This window comes from Rhinopithecus bieti, unplaced genomic scaffold (assembly GCF_001698545.2).
Source record: "Rhinopithecus bieti isolate Rb0 unplaced genomic scaffold, ASM169854v2 scaffold_15143, whole genome shotgun sequence".
In the NCBI taxonomy this organism is placed as follows: Eukaryota; Metazoa; Chordata; class Mammalia; order Primates; family Cercopithecidae; genus Rhinopithecus; species Rhinopithecus bieti.
In genome coordinates, this window is record NW_016808091.1 from 1,095,511 (window position 1) to 1,113,486 (window position 17,976).

Genomic DNA, 17,976 nt, shown 5'->3' on the forward strand with positions numbered 1-17,976 from the left:
AAAATTGCAGATTACTCTCCTTCTGCATACAAGCACTCTCAATTCTTCTTTCTTGGCTCATTTTTTCTCAATAGCACTTATCATTTCTTATTCATTATGATATTGTTATATATTAATACATTATATATAATTATTAATTTTAATTTACTTATTTATTATGTTTATCTTTGTGTCTACACTCTTCCCCTCACACCCAGGTCATGGATTTTAGTTTGTTTAGTTTACAGATATATCCAGAGTACCTGAATAGTGCCTGGAAAATAATAAAAGGTCAATAAGTATTTGCTCAGTTGATTTGAAGAAATTACCCCCAAGCACAAGAAACACTCCTGAGTGCCTTAGCTGCTCTGAGGACTAAAAACAATCTCACTTTGCATCTGAAAGCAGCAAGATGGGCAAGGTGTTGGAAAATCGGGTGCTGGTAATTTGGGAGTAGCCTGTAGTTTATTATTATTATTTCAATTCACATAAAGTAAAAGTTTCTTTTTTTGGCCTACAGTTCTATGGGTTTTAATTCATGTGTAGAGTCACACGACTACCACAATAAAGAAACAGAACAGTCCCTTCACCTCGAATAGTTCCCAGCTATTGCCCCACATAGTAAAACCTTTTCTCCACCCCATCCCTGCAACCACAGATCTTTCTCTGTAGTTTGTCTTTCCAGAATACCATATACATGGAAGCATACATGTGTAATCTTTTGAGCCTGGCTTCTTTCACTCAGCATAAGACCTTTGAGATTCACTCATTTTGTGTGTATCAGTGTTTCATACATTTCTGTTGCTGAGTAGTTTTCCACTGTAGGGACGCAAATGTTTTCTCTCAGCCTATAGCTTATCTATTCATCTTTAAACAGGGTCTTTCTTAGATTAAAGGTTTTAAATTTTGATGAAGTCCAAATCGTCATTTGTCTCTACTTTTATGGATTACGCTTTTATGTCGTATCTAAGATCTCTTTGCCTAACTGATGGTCATGAAGATTTTCTCCTATATTTTCTTCTAAAAGTTTTACAGGTCTGTAATCCATTTTGAGCTACTTTTTGTACAATGTGTGAAGTTTAGGTTGTGATTCATTTTTTGTTTGTTTTGGCTTATGGATGTCCAATTCTTCCAGTGCCATTAGTTGAAAATATTATCTTTTTTCCATTGAATTGTCTTTATAACTTGGTAAAAACTGCTTAGCCATATTTGTATAGGTCTTTGGACACTATTTGATTTCATTGACTTATGTGTCTAGCTTTTCACCAATACTGTCTTGATTACTGTGGCTTTGTAAGATATGAAATGGGAGCTCTCCAAAGTTATTCTTCCTTCTCAAATTTGCTGTGGTGATTTCAGTTCTATACATTTGGCTGTCCTGATAGAACCTCATTATTTTATATGTAACTAGGTATTATTTGCTGATTGTTGAGGATTTTTGCACCTATGTTCATTAGGAATACTGACTTTTATATGTTGACTATTATTCTGAGACTTTGTTAAATTTAATTATTAGTTCTAGAAGTTTTCTTTTTTTTTAATGGATTCCTTGGGATTTTCTATGAAGACAATCTCATCGTCTGTGACTAGTGCCAGTTTTTGATACTCCTTTCCAATCCATATGTTCCATCCAGTAGAAATGGAGTATTACATCCAATAGAAATGGAGACGTCCTTGCCTTGTTCTTAATCTTCGGGAGAAATTCTTCAGTCTTTGCTATTGAATATAACATCGGCTATGGGATTTTTGTAGGTGCCCATTATTAGGTTGTAAACAATCCCTTTGAATTTACTGAGTTGTGTTTTTTGTTTGTTTGTTTGTTTTTTGTCATGAGCAGATTTTGAATCTTTCAAATGCTTTTTATACTAAATGATACTGTCATGTGATTTTATTAATATGGATCATGTTGACTGATTTTTGAATATTGAACTTGCCTTGCATTTATGGGTAGTCCTATTGGCCATTATATCCTCGTTGTTTTATATATATCTAGGTATTGCTGATTGTTGAGAATTTTTGTACCTATGTTCATTAGAGATACTGACATGTAGTTTTTTTATACTGTGTTTTTCTGTTTTCAGTATCAGGGTAATTCTGGCTTTATAAAATGATTTGGGAAGTGTTCCCTTCTCTTGTGTTTTTGAAAGAAGTTGTGTAGAACTGGTGTTATTTCTCTTAAATGTATGGTAGAATTTGCTGGTGAAAACACTGAGCCTCAAGTTTTCTTTGTGGGAAGGTTTTAGCTACATATTCAGTTTTATAATAGCTATAAATGATTTAGGTAACTTATTTCTTCTTGTTCAGTTTGGTAATTCGTGGCTTTGAAGAAAACTATTTGAAGGTAGTTTGTGACTTTGAAGGAACAATTACAGAGAGGAGAGTGTTGAAGTCTCCAACTAAAATTGTGAATTTGGCCATTTAATCAAAGTTGTAAAATGTATGTGTACAGAGTTATTTGCAGTATTTTCTTATTATCCTTTTAATGTCTGTGGGGTCTGTAGCAGCATTTTCTCTTTCATTCCTGATATTGATTATCTGTGTCTTCTTCCATTGTTTTCTTTGTTAGTGTAGCTAGTGACTTTTCAATTTTTAAAATGTTTTCAAAGAACTGGATTTTACTTGTTATTTTGCTATTATTTTTTGGTTTTAATTTAATTGATTTTATTTATTATTGCATTTCTTCTGCTTGCTTTGGGCTTATTTTCTCTTTTAAAATAGTATATTAGTGTGGAAGCTTAGATTGTTGATATGAGACCTTTTTTCTTTTGTATTGTAAGCATTTAATCCTATAAATGTCCCTCTAAGCACTGCTATGGGAGCATTCTACACATTTTTCTATGTATTCTTTTAAATTTAAGACATTTTAAAAATTTTTTCTTGAAACTTTCTCTTTGACCCATAAGTTATTTTAATTCCCAAGTACTTGGCGAATTTAAAGTTATCTTTCTATTATTTTCTTTAAATTAATTCTGTATGGCCAGAGAACATACTTTGTATGACTTTACATGTTTGAAATGTTTTAAAGTTTGTTTCATGATCCAAGTTTGTTGTATAGCCTATTTTGACAAATGTTCTTTGGGAAATACTTGAGAAGAATATATATTCTGTAGTTGTTGGGAGGAATCTGTTATAAATGCCAATTACACCAGTTGGTTGATGGTGCTGTTCAGTTCTATACGTTTGATGATTTTCTGTCTGCTTTATTAATTACTGAGAGAAGAGTGTTGAGCTCTCTAACTATAAATGTGGATTTGGCCATTTGTCCTTTCAGATCTATGAGATTTTCTTTATGAACTGCGATGCTCTGTTGTAAAGTACAAACACATTATGAATCATTGTGTCTCTTTTAATCATCATATCATATAATCTGTTTATTCCGAGTCATTTCCTTGCTCTAAAGTCTATTTTCCCTGATATTAATAGAGTCACACCAGCTTTCTTTTGATTACTGTTAGCATGATATACATTTTTCTATCCTGTTACTTTTAACCTATCTATATCACAATATTTAATGATGGCATATAGCTTTGTTTTTATTTCCATTCTGACAATATGTGTCTATCAATTTTTAATGTGTTTGAATTATTGATGTGCTTGAATTTAGGTTCAGGATTTTATTATTTGTTTTCTCTTCTTTTACTCTTTTTTTTTTTTTGTTCCTCCACTTCTCTTTGCTTGCCTTTTTGTGGACAATTTGAATATATTTTAGTATTCAATTTGAATTTATCTACTGAATTTTTTGACTCTCCTTTTTTGTCTAGTTTTTTGTTTTTTAGTGCTTTTAATAGGGACTGCAGTATACTTACTTAACTTTTAACAGTCTACTTAGAATTAACATTTTACTACTTCAAATGGATCATAGAAAGCTTACCTCTATGCAGTTCCCTCTATCCTTCCCTATTTTTGTTGTGGTTGTCTTATGTATTACATCTAATACAATGTCACTTTCAAGCATCATACCTACATTTAAGAACTTAAGAGGAGAACAATAATAGTGTATTACATTTACCCAAATATTTACCATTTCTGTTGCTCTTTCTTCATCCCTGAAGTTTCCTTTCATTATTTTGTTATTGTTTTCCTACCATCTGAAGAAATTTTTACAGTATTATTCTTAGAACAAGTCTGATGGCAAGAATCTGTCTTCCTTCCTCTGGGAATGCATTTACTTTGCCTTCATTCTGGAAGCATGTGGATATGGAATTCTGTGTGTATTTTTGTAGCACTTTAAAAATGTGGTTTCCCTGACTTACGCTTTCTTATGAGAAAATCCACAGTCATTCGAATTGTCATTCCCCTAAATGTAATGTGTTGTTTTTCTCTGGCTGCTTTCAAGATTTTTAAAATTTTCTTTTGTGTCCAGCAGTTTGATTATGCTGTGTCTGGGCATAATTTTTTTGTTTATTTTATTTGGGTTTTACTAAGCTTCTGGAATCTTTAAGGTTATGTATTTCACCAGCTTTGAAGAAAGAATCACTAAAAACTTCTCAAACATTTTTTCTTTCATACCATACTCTTTCTCTTCTCCTTGGAGGATTCTAATGACAGAAATGTTAGATCCTTTGTTACACATGACCTTGAGTCTGTCTTTATTTTTAGTAATCTTTTTCGTTTTTGTTGTTCAGATTAGGCAACTTGTGTTGCTCCATCTTCATATTCATGGACTCTCATCTCATTCTCCTATTATTCTCAGTCAGTGAGTTTAAACAAATTTCAGTTTTTGCTTTTATTTGATTCTTTTTTATTGCTTCCATTTCTTTACTGAAACTTTCTATTTTTCACTTACTTGAAAAATGTTCACTCTTACTTCTTGGAATTGGGTTAATAACTGCTTTAAGGGTTTCGTCTGATAGTTCCAACGTCTGTGACATCTCAGCCGTGGCATCTGTTGGTTGTCTTTTTCCACATGAGGTGTTGAGACTTCCCTGGTTCATTCTATGTTGAGCAATTTCAGGTTGTATTCTGGACATTTTGAATCTTATGAACTCTGGTCCTTGTTGTCATCTTATAGAGAATGTTAATGAATATATATATGTTTTTTAAGGCAGGGAACTAGCCCACTTAGGTTCAGGTTGCAAGTTTCTGCCCACCTTCCTTGGACTCTCTGGTTCCAGTATCAGTTCAGTTTTCAAAGACTTTGCAGGGAGATTTGATGTGCCCTCACTTGCCTCATGCAGTAGCTGGTTGTGTGTGGTGTTTTACCTCCTAGTTAGGGACAGATGCACATGCACAGTCAGAACTGAGCCCAGAGGTTAATACACAACTTCGTGGTTACACTTTCCTCAGTTTCCTCTTCTTCATCCTCTTCTTAACGCTTGCTGGTTCTCAAGGGGTCCCTTCCTGCTCTGTCTAGAAAGTTGGGGCTTTCGTTTCTCTGTTCTTCCCTGTGTCACTAGTATCTGTCTCTGGGGCCACATAGTGAGGGGAGAATGGGGGAAAACAGCTATGGGGATTTTACCTACACTCTTAGGACTACAGTTCCTCTGGTTGGACAGAAAGTTTCTCCTCACTGAGAGTTTTAGAGCCTGCCTGGCTGCTGTTGCTGAGGGAATTGCCAGAAAGATGGGTTGGGAAAGAATGGGGAAACCAAACAAAGAAAATCCCAGGGGATTTCCTTCATGCTCAATGACCTGTAGAACCTCCTTTCCTGCTCCTCAGACCAGAAACAGAGGACTTCTGCTGGAGCTCTTTCCATCATGTCTACACCTTGTGCACAGTTGCGAGTTTTAGGCTACCTGTGAGTTCACACCAGGGGATGCTGCAGAAAGGAAGGCCAGGAAACTCACTGCCACTTCATGGTACTTGAGTTTGGTTTCCTTTTCTGCTACCATTTACTTCCTAGAGTCCTCCAAGAGCTGCTCCATGAATTCTATGTGTTTTAGTCACAGTCAGTATTCAGGGGGTGGGACACAGCCGAGTGTGCTTACACCATTTTGAAGGGACCCAGAAGCCCATGTGTGTGTGTGTGTGTGTGTGTGTGTGTGTGTTCAATATGAACTCAGAGCTTCTCAATCTCCCACATATCTGGAGAGAAGGGAAGAAAACCAGGAAACTAACTTTGCTGAGCATCAACTATGGATCAGGCACTGTGCCTTGGAGCACAAATGCATTGTTCTATGACTGAAGGAGGAAAGTGTGGTATTGTCAATGCCATTTACAGTAGGGGAAATTAGGCTCGATAGTGTAGTTCAACATCATCTAGGTAATAAGTAATAGACAGGGTGTGTACCATGGTCTGTCTCAGAAAGAAAGATCCAGGAAGCTCAGTGAAAAGAGAAAAAAACTGGCAGGTCCGGGTCTGATGTCTGGCTCTCCTTCTCTCTGCAGGATGGAGGAGGGGGATGCTGCAATCATGCATCCCGGGGTCGTGTGCATCATGGTGAGGCTGCTGCCTCGGTTGTACCACGAAGATCACCCACAGGTACCTGGTGTTGAATATGCGTGTTTTGTCATCTTCACATGACTGATCTCTCAAACGCCTTCTAACCCAAGACACCTTTTATCCTTTTGTCTGTGCCTTCAGTGTCCTGCATTAGCAGAGCTCCCCATGGGAAACACCTATAGTGGGAAAGTACCAGGGTGTCCTGGACACTTAACTGAGTTGTGCCCATCCTTGCAAGGCCATCCAAAACAGATCACTTCTGTTGACAAAGCTACCTTCTAAGAACAACAACCAAACAAAAAAAACAACTGAGAATAATTGAACCATCATGAGGCAAGTCCCAGGTGCTAAGCTCAGCACCTGGCATTGGTGGGAAGCCCTTTGCTTCCTGGCATGTTCATCTCTCTCCTGGATGCTGGCTGAGATTCTGGCCCTGTGATCTGTGCAGTTCATGCACAGCTAACAGGATGAGCATAGACACTGTCCACAGAGCCTGCCTCTATGATGGGGAGAAGGAGGTAGTGACAGTGCAGACAGACTAAATAAATGAGTTCACAAATGAATATATAATTATGAATTGTGACAAGTGATATTACAGGGAAAAAACAGGGTGCTGAGGGAGAAGAATGAGAATGGAGGCAGGAACAGGCCTCATTCAATCTAATTTAGATAAAGGGTTGGAGGTCAGGGACGCCGTCTCTAGATGGTGACATGTAAGCAGAGCCCTGAAGGGTGAGTAGCTAGTACGAGCTGGGTGGGAAGGGGCCTGCTGTTGGTGGCTAGGGCAGGAGCAAATTGGGAGAGCCAGGAGCAAGGGCTCCCTGGCCAGGTGATGATGGGGATAATGGGGCATGCAGGCTTCTGGGAGCCTTGACAATGCACATGATAACAAGAAGCCTCTCTCATGTGAGTGGAAGGTGACACGATCAGATTTTGTATGAAAAACATTGCATTGGCTGCTTGGTGGAGAATGGACAGGCAATGAGGGTTGAGGGGAACAGGCAAAGGGCAAGAGTTAGGAGGCTCTGCCTGCAGTCCAGGTGGTGTGTGGTGATAGCTGGATTAGGGTGGTATATGCAGCACAGTGTGAAGAAAGGAATTAAGAGACCAGTTCGGAGGCAGAACCACAGGCTTCCGAGAAGAGGAGGCTACAGGTAATGAGAAGACAAAGAGCCAAGGCGACTCTCAAGTGTCTGTCCTGGCAGAACTAACAGCGCCATTATGGGGAGAAAAATTGGTATGGGTGAGGGCGTGGAGTAACAGAGCAAGATGAAGTCAGAGTCAGCAGTCTCAAGATAAAGAATAAATACTTTAGAAGTTCCAAGAAAGAGCCAGGCAGAATTGAGGAAGGCCTGGAAAATGCACCACGTTAGGTTTATCAGCAGCCAAGGAAAGAGGATTCATTGGCTTGAACAGCTACTCTGTCCCAGGCTGATGCTTGGCCCTTTCTTGGCTTATTTATTCCTCTTGCAGTTCTGTCGAGGGCATCATTGCCTGTATTTTCACCGATGGAGAAATGTAAATTCAGACAATGCACATGAGTCTCAAGGATGCCTATTTGTGGACCTGGTATTTAAAGTGGCCTTACCTTGGGGCAGGCCTCCTGGTCTTCCCTATATGTAAAAGTGGCTTCCGGAGGATGAATAGCAGGACCTAGCACTCCCAGGAAGCAATGAGGGGTCCAGTTTTGCTTTGTCCAGGAGTTCAGAAGGAGGCAACATGTTTGGGGAAGAAATGGCTACTAGTTGACATTATTAGTCACAGCCTAAAAATGACAATGACCTCATAAAAATATTGCAAGTCCTCTAAGATCAGTGAGAAAAGTGGAGTGGTGGAGCAGAAGCTCTGAGACAGCAACTGTTTCCAGGAAGGGAAATCTGTAGTGTTCAGCACAGGAGTTAAGAAAAGGCCTGACCCGGTTTCATGTCTCCACGTCCCTTCCTTGGGGAATGGACTTCTTGTTCCTGCTCCTGTTCCCCTGCTAGAGAGTGATGGGAAAGTGCTGTGAAGCCAATGGCAGAGATACACATAACAGTGAGATTTGGGAAAGGGGTAGGCTGATATAAACTGGGATAGGCAGTTAACAATATCCATGTCATTTCTCATGGTTCTGTGAGACAGGGATTCAGAACGGCACAGCAGGCATGGCCTGTCTGCTCCACATGGTGCTGGTAGGGTTGAACCTCCCAGGATGATCTCTGCAGCTGTGGCACCTCAGCAAGCCTGGCTCCCTGGCAAGGGGCTTCTAAGCTGGCTTAGCTGAGTGGCATACCTGGGGCCTTGGTTGAAGCGGTCAGTGGGATCCTGGAGTCTCCTCTACACAGCCCTCTCCATCTGGCCTCTGCCTGTGTCCCTCCAGGCAGACTCTTCAACAGGGCACACAGTGGCTCTTGGTGCCCACAGGAACAAAAGCAGAAGCTGCCAGGCCTGCTGAGGGCTTAGGCCCAGGAAAAGCCAGCTTTGGTCAAAGTTAGTCAGGGACTCAGCTTAGACTCAGTGGGAGGGGACATAAGCTTCCTCTTCTGTGAGGGGTGACAGGTGTGTGCAGGTGAGAGAGGCCTGTGGGGAAATGTCTTTAAAGATCAGCTGCTCTCATTACCTTACTCATCTAACAAATGGGCAAAAACATTTGACCCCTAAATCCCATCTTGTAGCCCATGAATGACCTAGAGTCTGGGATCTTACATTCTCTGGCTTGGTATTTAAGCCAGGACCTACCTGGGACAACATGGAGACTATTACACATTAGGGATCACCTCTGTGCCAGGAATGCTATTCCCCCAATCTTCACAGCAACCTTTTGAAGTCCATGAGATGCTCCCCATTCTGCAGGTACTTGGGGCTCAGGAAAGTTGTTTGACTTCCTAAGGTTGTGGTGATGGTGAGGGGAAGATCTGAAACACCTCTGGCCCAAGCTCAAGATATGTTGGATGAATGGGTCCCTGATCTTTGTAGTTCTCACAGAATGCAGGGTCATGCATTCTGGGCATGGCACAGCTTTCCAGGTACAACGGCCTTATCGTGAGGGCATCTGGCTTCCTTAGCTATATTTCATACAATGCATTGTACTTGCAATTGGAAAGACCCAGCCAGTGGCCTGGGAGGTCTTAGCAGTCAGACAGTTGCTGATGGATGCATTCTGCAAAAATCCACTGCAGCAATGTCTGATGAAGTGACACAGAGTGTATGGTGGCCTTTTCTGCTGCCTCTTACAGGCCTGGAAACTCCGTGGATGAGCCTCAGTTTTAGATGAACTCCCTGAGTCATCACATCACCATATGGGGAAGAACCTCTGCTCTTTGCTTATCCTATGACGGTAATTGGACAAATGAAGTATGCAAATGAGAATTCCATTTGGAACGAGTTACGTTTTGTATATTCAGGTCACAATAAGTAATTTAGGAAAAGTCTAATTCTCCCTCACTGTCTCTCAAATATGCAAATGAAATGTAGTGCATTTTCTCCAGTATTTTCTGCAGATGCCAAATCAGTTGGATATTGAAGTTGGATAATTACAGTAATTAATTTCTGAAAGGGAGTGGGGGAAACCTCACAACAACAAATAGAATAGTAAATCAAATGAGAAACAAGACCACAAAAGAAAATGCTGAAACAAAACGGACTGCAGGCCTCCACAGGTTTTGGTGTAGGAAATGGAGCGGAGAGTTTCAGTAGATGGCAGTGTTACCAGCAAGATGGAAAGTGTGATTCCTGTCATTTTCCTTTAGGTCAGCTTGTTGCTTCCTATTACTCCCTATACCCGTACCTCCGTTACATCATTCACTTGCTGTCTCTCCCCTGTGGATGAGAAATTGATGGCTTTCCAAGGTGCACATGTCATCTTGGAGGCCGTGACTTAAACTTATGGGTGTTCTCTTCTAGTTTATTTCCAATGGTGGCCATGTTACATTTGTTCTGCGGTTCTTTTGTTCTGGAGGTTCCTTTCCCCTCCAAAATGATAGCTCTGTGAGCTGCTTTTGGAAACAGATATTCCAGCTGTTTTTCTGCTTCTGGCATCATCATCAATATTAGAAATTGGGTGGCCAGATTTTTACTATGCACAATGCAAAACGGAGTCCAGCTCAGTTCTCTTGGAGCTGAGTTGGCTCCAGAAAAAATTAACTAATTGGGAATAAAGATAATTTCCCTTTCTAGCAGGCTTAGCAGCCATGAGGGTCTGTCATAAGAGATGTGGCCATGGGCTAGAACTCTGACCAGAATTGGAAGGACTCTCCAGTCCCAAATGCCATTCCACTTCCTTAAGGTCTACGGCATCTAATCAGGTCTTAACTGAGGGTGTTTGCTGTGCACCAGACAATCACAATGCAGAGAGTGGAAAGCCAGGTCTAGTTTAGCAGACTGTGTAGCTGCCCATGTGGTATGTTTGCTTTTGTGAATAATTACAGAACACCTACTATGTGCCTCTGGGGATTCAGAGACAAATGTCACAGGACCTGTAATCGGGGTTTGAGGATGGGAGGCAGGGAAGTGTAGAAGACAGTAAAACAACATCCTGATGGCTATAACAGAGGTTTGCCCACAGGGCCTTGGGACACAGGAGAGGGAAAGACTCAGAGAGGTGGAACACCAGAGCTAGGCTTTAAAGGAAAGGGATGTTTATGCCAGATCAGGTAGAAGAGGGAGGGAAGAGAAGCTCAGACACGGAAAGAAGCACAAAGATGCCTATTTGGGGACTATGAATAGTTAAGCTGGGCTAGAATAGAACACATGGATGAAAAGGCTAAAATAGAACACATTAATGGAACATATGGATCAGTGGGGCTAGAAAGGTCACTTGAAGTCACATTGTGGAGGACGTTGAATGCCGAGCTAAGAGAATTGAACTTTATTGCGTTGCCATTCATCGACATCACTGTGAATGTCATCATTGTCATTATCACTATGTTTACTGAACACTTACTATAGAGGGCAGACTTCAGGCTCTGAAAGCAGTAGATTGTGGTCGAGTCTCAGTTGGGTCACCAAGCAGTCACAGAGCCGTGGGGAAATTATTTAACCTCTTTGATTCTTAGCTTCCTTTGTGTAGTGTGGGGATAATGACATCTTCTCTGAAATATTATTATGAGGATTACATGAAGCAATGCGTGGAGCTTAGCATGGTGAGCAGAACACGCACAGGGACACAGGAAGGAAGCACTTGCTAAATGGTGCAGCTACTATCATCAGTTGCTAAAAGCTTTACAAGCATTTTATCATTTAATCATTATAATAACCATGCAAGGTGGATATCAGTAGACCCATTTTGCAGATAAAGAATTGAAACTTGCAGGAATTAAGCAATAGAATCAACATTGCTGCAATAGTGAGTGTACATGCCTGACATGAGGACTGGAGCTCCTTCCGCCCAACAAGTTGCCTTTCTCATAGGGAAGTGGGAAGTTATGGAAAGGCAATGGCACAGTCAGGCCAGGACATTAGAGAGTATTGTCATCCTCAGTCTGCATCTCGAGTCATTTTTGGGTGAATTCCAGAGATCTAAAGGCTACGGTGAAGACACTGCTGCCATGGAAGCCTCCAGAATAGCCTGGCAAGACACAGAGAAGATTGGGTTCAGGGCTGCATGTATCTATCAAGTCATTTATGCCTAAATTTAGAAAGGGTGTCATTTTCTGGAATTAGTCTTTATTTCAAGCACTGAACTAATTGTATGAGTTTCAAATAACTAAAATATTGGCAGCATTAATAGCCCTGGATAGCATTGCATAAGGGCAGGCTATTTGAAAAGAGCCATTTCCACCAACAAGGAAATTGGTAAAGTAGGACTCTTGCTTTGTTAAATTATAACACATTAGACATTCCAAATACATTCAAAATCTGTTTCCTATGCTCTTTCCCACTCAGCCCCTTACGCAAAGTATTTCTATTGTTCCTCAGTGGAAAATCTCAAATACTGGTCAAAATCCAGGTGACTTCTCACAGTAGTCTCTATAAATAGAGCAAATACGGCCAGGTATGATGGCTCATGCCTGTAATTTCAGCACTTTGGGAGACCAAAGCAGGAGGATTGTTTGAAGCCAGGAGTTTGAAACCAGCCTAAAAGACATAGCAAACTCCATCTCTACAAAAAATTAAAAAAAAAAAAATTAGCCAGGCATGGTGGTGTGCACCTGTAATCCCAGCTACTTGGGAGGGTGAAACAGGAGGATTGCTTGAGCCCAAGAGGTTGATGCTGCAGTGAGCCATGATCGTGCCATTGAACTCCAGCCTGGGTGACAGAGTGAGACCTTGTCTCAAAAATAAAATAAAATAAAATAAAAAAGCAAACAGATGTAATCTCACATAGAGAAGAAAGGATGAAAAGCAAGCTCCCATGGATGTGGAATGATGGTGTAAGTTAAAGTCAGATGGAATCAGCCCTGGCCTAATTATCAGCTGACCTTGATAATGTTCCTTTTCTATGACATACATAGGCTACTTTGTTTCTCTGTATCTCAATTTCAACTACTCAGATTTGGCCTGGATCACAGTTACAGACTCAACATCTTGGCTCCAGAGAGGTAATGAACATGCGTAAGTGAAACCAGGTGAAAGCAGTAGTCAAGGGTGGAGAGTGTGGCCAAAGGAGAGCACTTGCTCTGTCTAAAGGTGTCTACACTTAATTAAGGGGACATGAAACAGAAACAGAAGCCCACCCAAATGAAGCCCACCAAATGAAACACTTCTCTAGGCCATCAACTTATGACCCATATGAGATACCAAATTCCAGCTTTTTATAATCAGTGCATGATGCAGTATCAAAATCATGAGCCTTGGAGTAAGGCTGTGTTGGCATGTCAGAGCTGCTACCCATTAGCTATGTGGCCTGAGGAGATTGATGGAACCCTTTTAAGTCTTAGTGTTCTCATCTGCAAAATGGGTGTGATGATATTTTCCCATTGAGAAGAGCAGAAGAGAGCATAGTTGTAAAGTCCTTAGTACAGTTCCTGCCCTGTGTATGTGTGCATCAGAGGCTGGCTCCCCACGCCCACTCCCTTCCCTTCTAGCTCTGACAGTCTGTGTTCTGGGTCATGGTATATAAAATTCTGAAACTATTAAGTAGAAGATAATACATTTTAGGTATATTTCCAACTGACATTACACTATTGGTAAATGAGTAACAGGAAGTTGATATTGAACTGTATGTTAACAGATCTGCCGATGAATCAGAAGACTCAGTATTTTCTCTGGCTGGTTCTGCACTATATCAGTGATCTACGTGAAGCTGAGTGTGGCTGGCTTAAAACAGGGAGGGGAGTTAGTCATCAGATGTCAAAATGGGGAGGAAAAGGGTCCCTACCAGCTTGAGCGAGGGATCAGAATCCATGGGATCAAAATTCAGCAGTGACAATGAGGCCTGTGCCATGTCTGAATGCATGTCTACGCTGGGTGGGGAAGGACAGAAGAGTGTAAGTCCTAGCAGTTTCAGGACAAGGTCAGTAATAGTCCCAAGTGAAGTGAGGACATCACATAACGAATTTCACCTTCTGGGGGTGGGTGAGCTTAGCGTCCAGCTGGGTGGGCAGGCTCTGAGCTGGGGCACAGACATGTCTACTTCCAGGACCCCCAGAAAGTCAGGACCAAGCTAGGAGGTCCTGGGCAGGCAGGCTCTCTACAGATGGGGACCTTCTAGAGCAACGAACAACAGGTCCTTACTTCCATGCTGGGGACCACATTGGGGACTGTTGTACCAAGGCCTGGAGTGGGTAGGATACTGATTTGGGTTAGGCTGGGCCTCGGACCAGAGCTTAGAATGGGGCCAAAAAATGGAGGGTAGTCCTGTCATCTGGAGCATCTAGTGGAGGCTGCTTCAGAGACTTGGGGGCTTCTCAGATCAGCTGCAGCAGAAGTGGGTGACTCTCCAGGCAGTTCTCAAGAGGAAGGGCAGCACTCGGTCTCCAGGCTTCCCAGCCCTCCAGGACTGGCAATCTGAGGAGTTCAGGGCTCCGTGCACAGTGTTTGCCTTGCTCCATGTGCTGGCGTGGGGCAGGGTATGGCCAGCAGCACAGCGAGTCCCTTTGCAGGACACCCAAGGGCCCGAATGTTGCGATCTGCCTCATGACCCCCCAACCCTTTGAAAGGCTGTGCTTACTCTCACCTGCCTCGCCTTCACATGCGCTGTTTCCTTTCCCGGAAAGCCCGTTTTCCTCACCTGCTTAGCTCTCTCTTCATTATCCTTCAACACTTCATTGGCACATCACTATTTCTGACTCTCTGTCAGCCTTCTGGATTAGGTGTGCCTATTGTGTTTTAGAGTAGCCTGTGCTTACTAGGCGGCTATTCTAAGGCAGAGAATAGCCTAGTAAGGCAGAGATGGCCACTAGGGAAAACAAGGTGAAGAGTCATGGGTCGAGCAGCAGCTCACGGTGTTGTGGGGGTGGGAGAGAAGAAGACAGAGAGAGAGAACTAGCCATAGTGTGGAATTTATCATGATTGAAGTATAGACACAGTGCTGGCTGGGAAAGTCAGAAAAAGTTTCTTGGGTGAGGGGACACATGAATTGTCTCTTGAGTAATAAGCAGGAGCTCAGCAAAGGGATGGGATTGGAAAGGACATTCCCAACTTCAGGCATTAGTGGAAAAGGGCATGGTGTTTAGCAGAAGCTGAGACTGTCACTACGGCTGCAGTACACAGGGGACAAAAGTGGAGGATGGGAAGAAAAATGGGAAAGAGAGAAATATGCTGTAGATGTGAGATCCTGGACTTCTGTTTACAGGACACATTGCCCATCATCTGCATGTCATTTGGAAAAGAAACAACAAGTTTGGAGCAGGCACCCACCCACTCACTTGGTTACAGATCTGCCTAATGATGTTGAGGAAGCCAGGCCCTTTACATGTGGATTCTGCTAGCTCCTTGGGAGTTGGAGTCTCTTACACCTATACCACGATCATAAACTCCCAAGCCTACCAGGCCATATGGGTACCGTGAAGCAGCATATCAGGTTGAGGGACCATGGCAAAATGGAAAGTTCATGCTCATATAAAGAGAGACCTAATTCTAAGTAGGCAGTGGTAAAAGCAATAACTTGTCAAGTAAAGCACATCTGTAGGCCCCATTTATTGCTGGCATTTCATTTACAGTCTTTGATAACTTAAAGAGCTGAAGTCACTTAAAGTCTATCATCTCTCTTCAAAATCATCAAGAAAAGAACATTTTGACCAAATTGAAACAAGTGATTAATCCAAGTTTGAGTAGCTCAGTAAAGTCTCTAGTGCTTTTTGGAGTGTCTGGGGCAGCAGGCACTTGGCCTCTCTGGTGGTTTTTATTTCTGTGTGAGGATGACATGGTTCATGTGCAGAAGATGCACATATCTTGGAATGCTGAACCCAACACCCATGCCTCTTTAGAGGGACCCATTGCTCCAGGACCTAGCCCTCACTGGGCTTTGGGGACCATATTAATCTGGACCAAAAGAGAAAGTGGGGAACAGAGAGAGCGATACATAAGATTGAACATCCACAGCCAGACCGCGTGTACTTAAAGGCTAGACCGTTAAGTGGAGAATGCAGAAAATTTCTTAAGGCTGCCCCGCAAATCACCCTGTGCTAATTTGCCTTGCGGGCCCAGCCTGCTGGCCAACCTGGTGACCCTGCAGTCTTACCATTGAGTCCTAATTGCACCTCCATCCCCTCTCCTGCATTGGAAGTAATATGCGTTAGGAAAATCAATCCATTTGTAGGGGAAGAAACCACACTGGTTTCCTGCTACTGCTCATATTTTCACTAAAACCCCGTTTTACTGGAACCAACATTAAAAAAACAGCGCATTTTATTCAAAACAAGGCAATATTGGTATTGACAGAGCTGCAGTGATAATGAGGACGATCAATTTTCCCTCCTCCATTATGGGGTATTGAGCAACTTTGGAGTAAACTTGCGGCATCATTAGACAAGATCAGCATTTCTCCCTTTTGAAAACTTTCTGTTTTTCTGTTTTGCATATTTAGATTTTAAGTATTCCTGCTATGGTAGGGGAAAAGAAGCAAAACCAAAACAAACCAGAACAAACCCAGAAGTCCCCAAAGCAATAAGTGAAGTGCTGGTAATAAAAACTGGAGATCATAGACATTTCTTTTTAATCCTTTTGAATAATATATTGTGATGTTATTTTTGCCTTTTGGTTCATACAGACTGCATCCCAACTCTCACCCTAAATTGAAATAATGCAGTTACCAAATAAAATAATCCAAGTTTTGGAGATGAGATATTCAAGGCAAGAGGGTGGATGTTACTTTTCTGTTTTGAGAAGAGAAGCAGGAGCTGGGCTTGGGTGGACAAAGGAAGAAAGAGTTGGAGTCTCAGAAAAAAGACCCGGGGAAGGGAGTCAAGGACTTTGGGTGGATTTCCATGGGAAAGAGTGAAAGTGATGGAATAGTTCAGAGCGAATTAGCTTTGGCATTTCTGCTTTCAGTTTCTGGTCCTTGCTGGGCTACACATGTCCATCTGCCAGTTCAGGCTGGCTGTGCAGACGCCACATTCTGGGGAAGGGGACCCTGTCTTCTAGGCAAGACTGCTCCTCCACATCAGTGATATCATGTGCTCAGGAAAATAGCAATGCTGGCAAATGGTCAAGTCCAACCTGGGAAGGATGTCCCCCTGGAAAGTCAATCTAATGTAGTTTTATCCCTCTTCCCCCAGTGCTCACCTTTTAAACCAGAAATGTTTTTGAAGATGTCTTAGAGATGGGGGTTTCCCTGAATGCCATCAGTGTGAGGCAGGAGCTACAGGGCCCATGTGTTTGGAAGGCGGGTGGGAGGCTGTAAAAGGGGCCTGGGCGAGCCATCCAGTTTTTAAAACAATCTAGAAATTGTTGATGAACAGTGTAAATATTTTTCTTCATACATTTTAATCCTTGAACCACGTGTGCTACAAAACTGTGTTAGCTACATATGGAAGAACACTATCTTATTTATTTCTGTCACTTAGTGCTAGAAACATACTCTTGACTATCTTTGGACCGGCAGCCCCTAAAGTGACTGCCCGCGTGGAGAGGAGATGATGGAATGAGGTGACTCTGAGCTTGAGGTTCAGGGTCAGTCAGGTTCTAGCCTTACCATGTGCCCCTGGCAATTTCCCTCTCTGGGCTCAGCTTCCCCATCTGTAAAATGGGTATGATAATAGTGCCTCCCTCAGGCTTCTCACAGTGATTGCGTAATCCATACGTGTCAAAATGCTTAGAAAAGGGCCTACTCTAGCTTAAATACCCAGGAAATATTCTCATCCCAGGATAAAATGTGGCCCTCACAGTAGATGCCAGGCCTGGAGTCCCTTCTAACTTCAAGAGCCTTGTGAAATATGTGAGAGGCTGCAGGAACCACCCCACCCGCTGTGCTCAGATGTGGTAAATTCTCTGCTGGAGCACATCTCACACTGTGCTGGGACAATGTGTCTGCCCACCTGTCTCACCTTTAATCTGTGAATCCCTTGAAAGCAGGGACAGTGTCTTATTCATCTTTAAATGCCTAGAGCTTTACCCAGAAGATGATGCTGAGAGCCACTTCATTCTTGTTTGAGAAAGAAGAGGAAGAGTGGAAGCAGGGAGGACTCCAAGAAAGCTCTTACTGGGGGGTGTAACAGGTGGTCTGCGATGTGAAGAGACCAGACCCCAGTCCTCCT

At 42.2% G+C, this 17,976-nt stretch overlaps 1 protein-coding gene across 4 annotated transcripts in view; it reads left to right on the top strand.

The window, feature by feature from the left end:
* WDFY4 (WDFY family member 4) overlaps positions 1–17,976 on the top strand; it is a 305,713-nt gene that overhangs the window by 70,490 nt on the left and 217,247 nt on the right. For all 4 annotated transcript variants that reach the window (XM_017885513.1, XM_017885510.1, XM_017885511.1 and 1 more), the window contains one exon: positions 6,307–6,400. In XM_017885513.1, the coding sequence (XP_017741002.1) occupies positions 6,307–6,400 (94 nt within the window). The remainder of the gene's footprint in view (positions 1–6,306; positions 6,401–17,976) is intronic.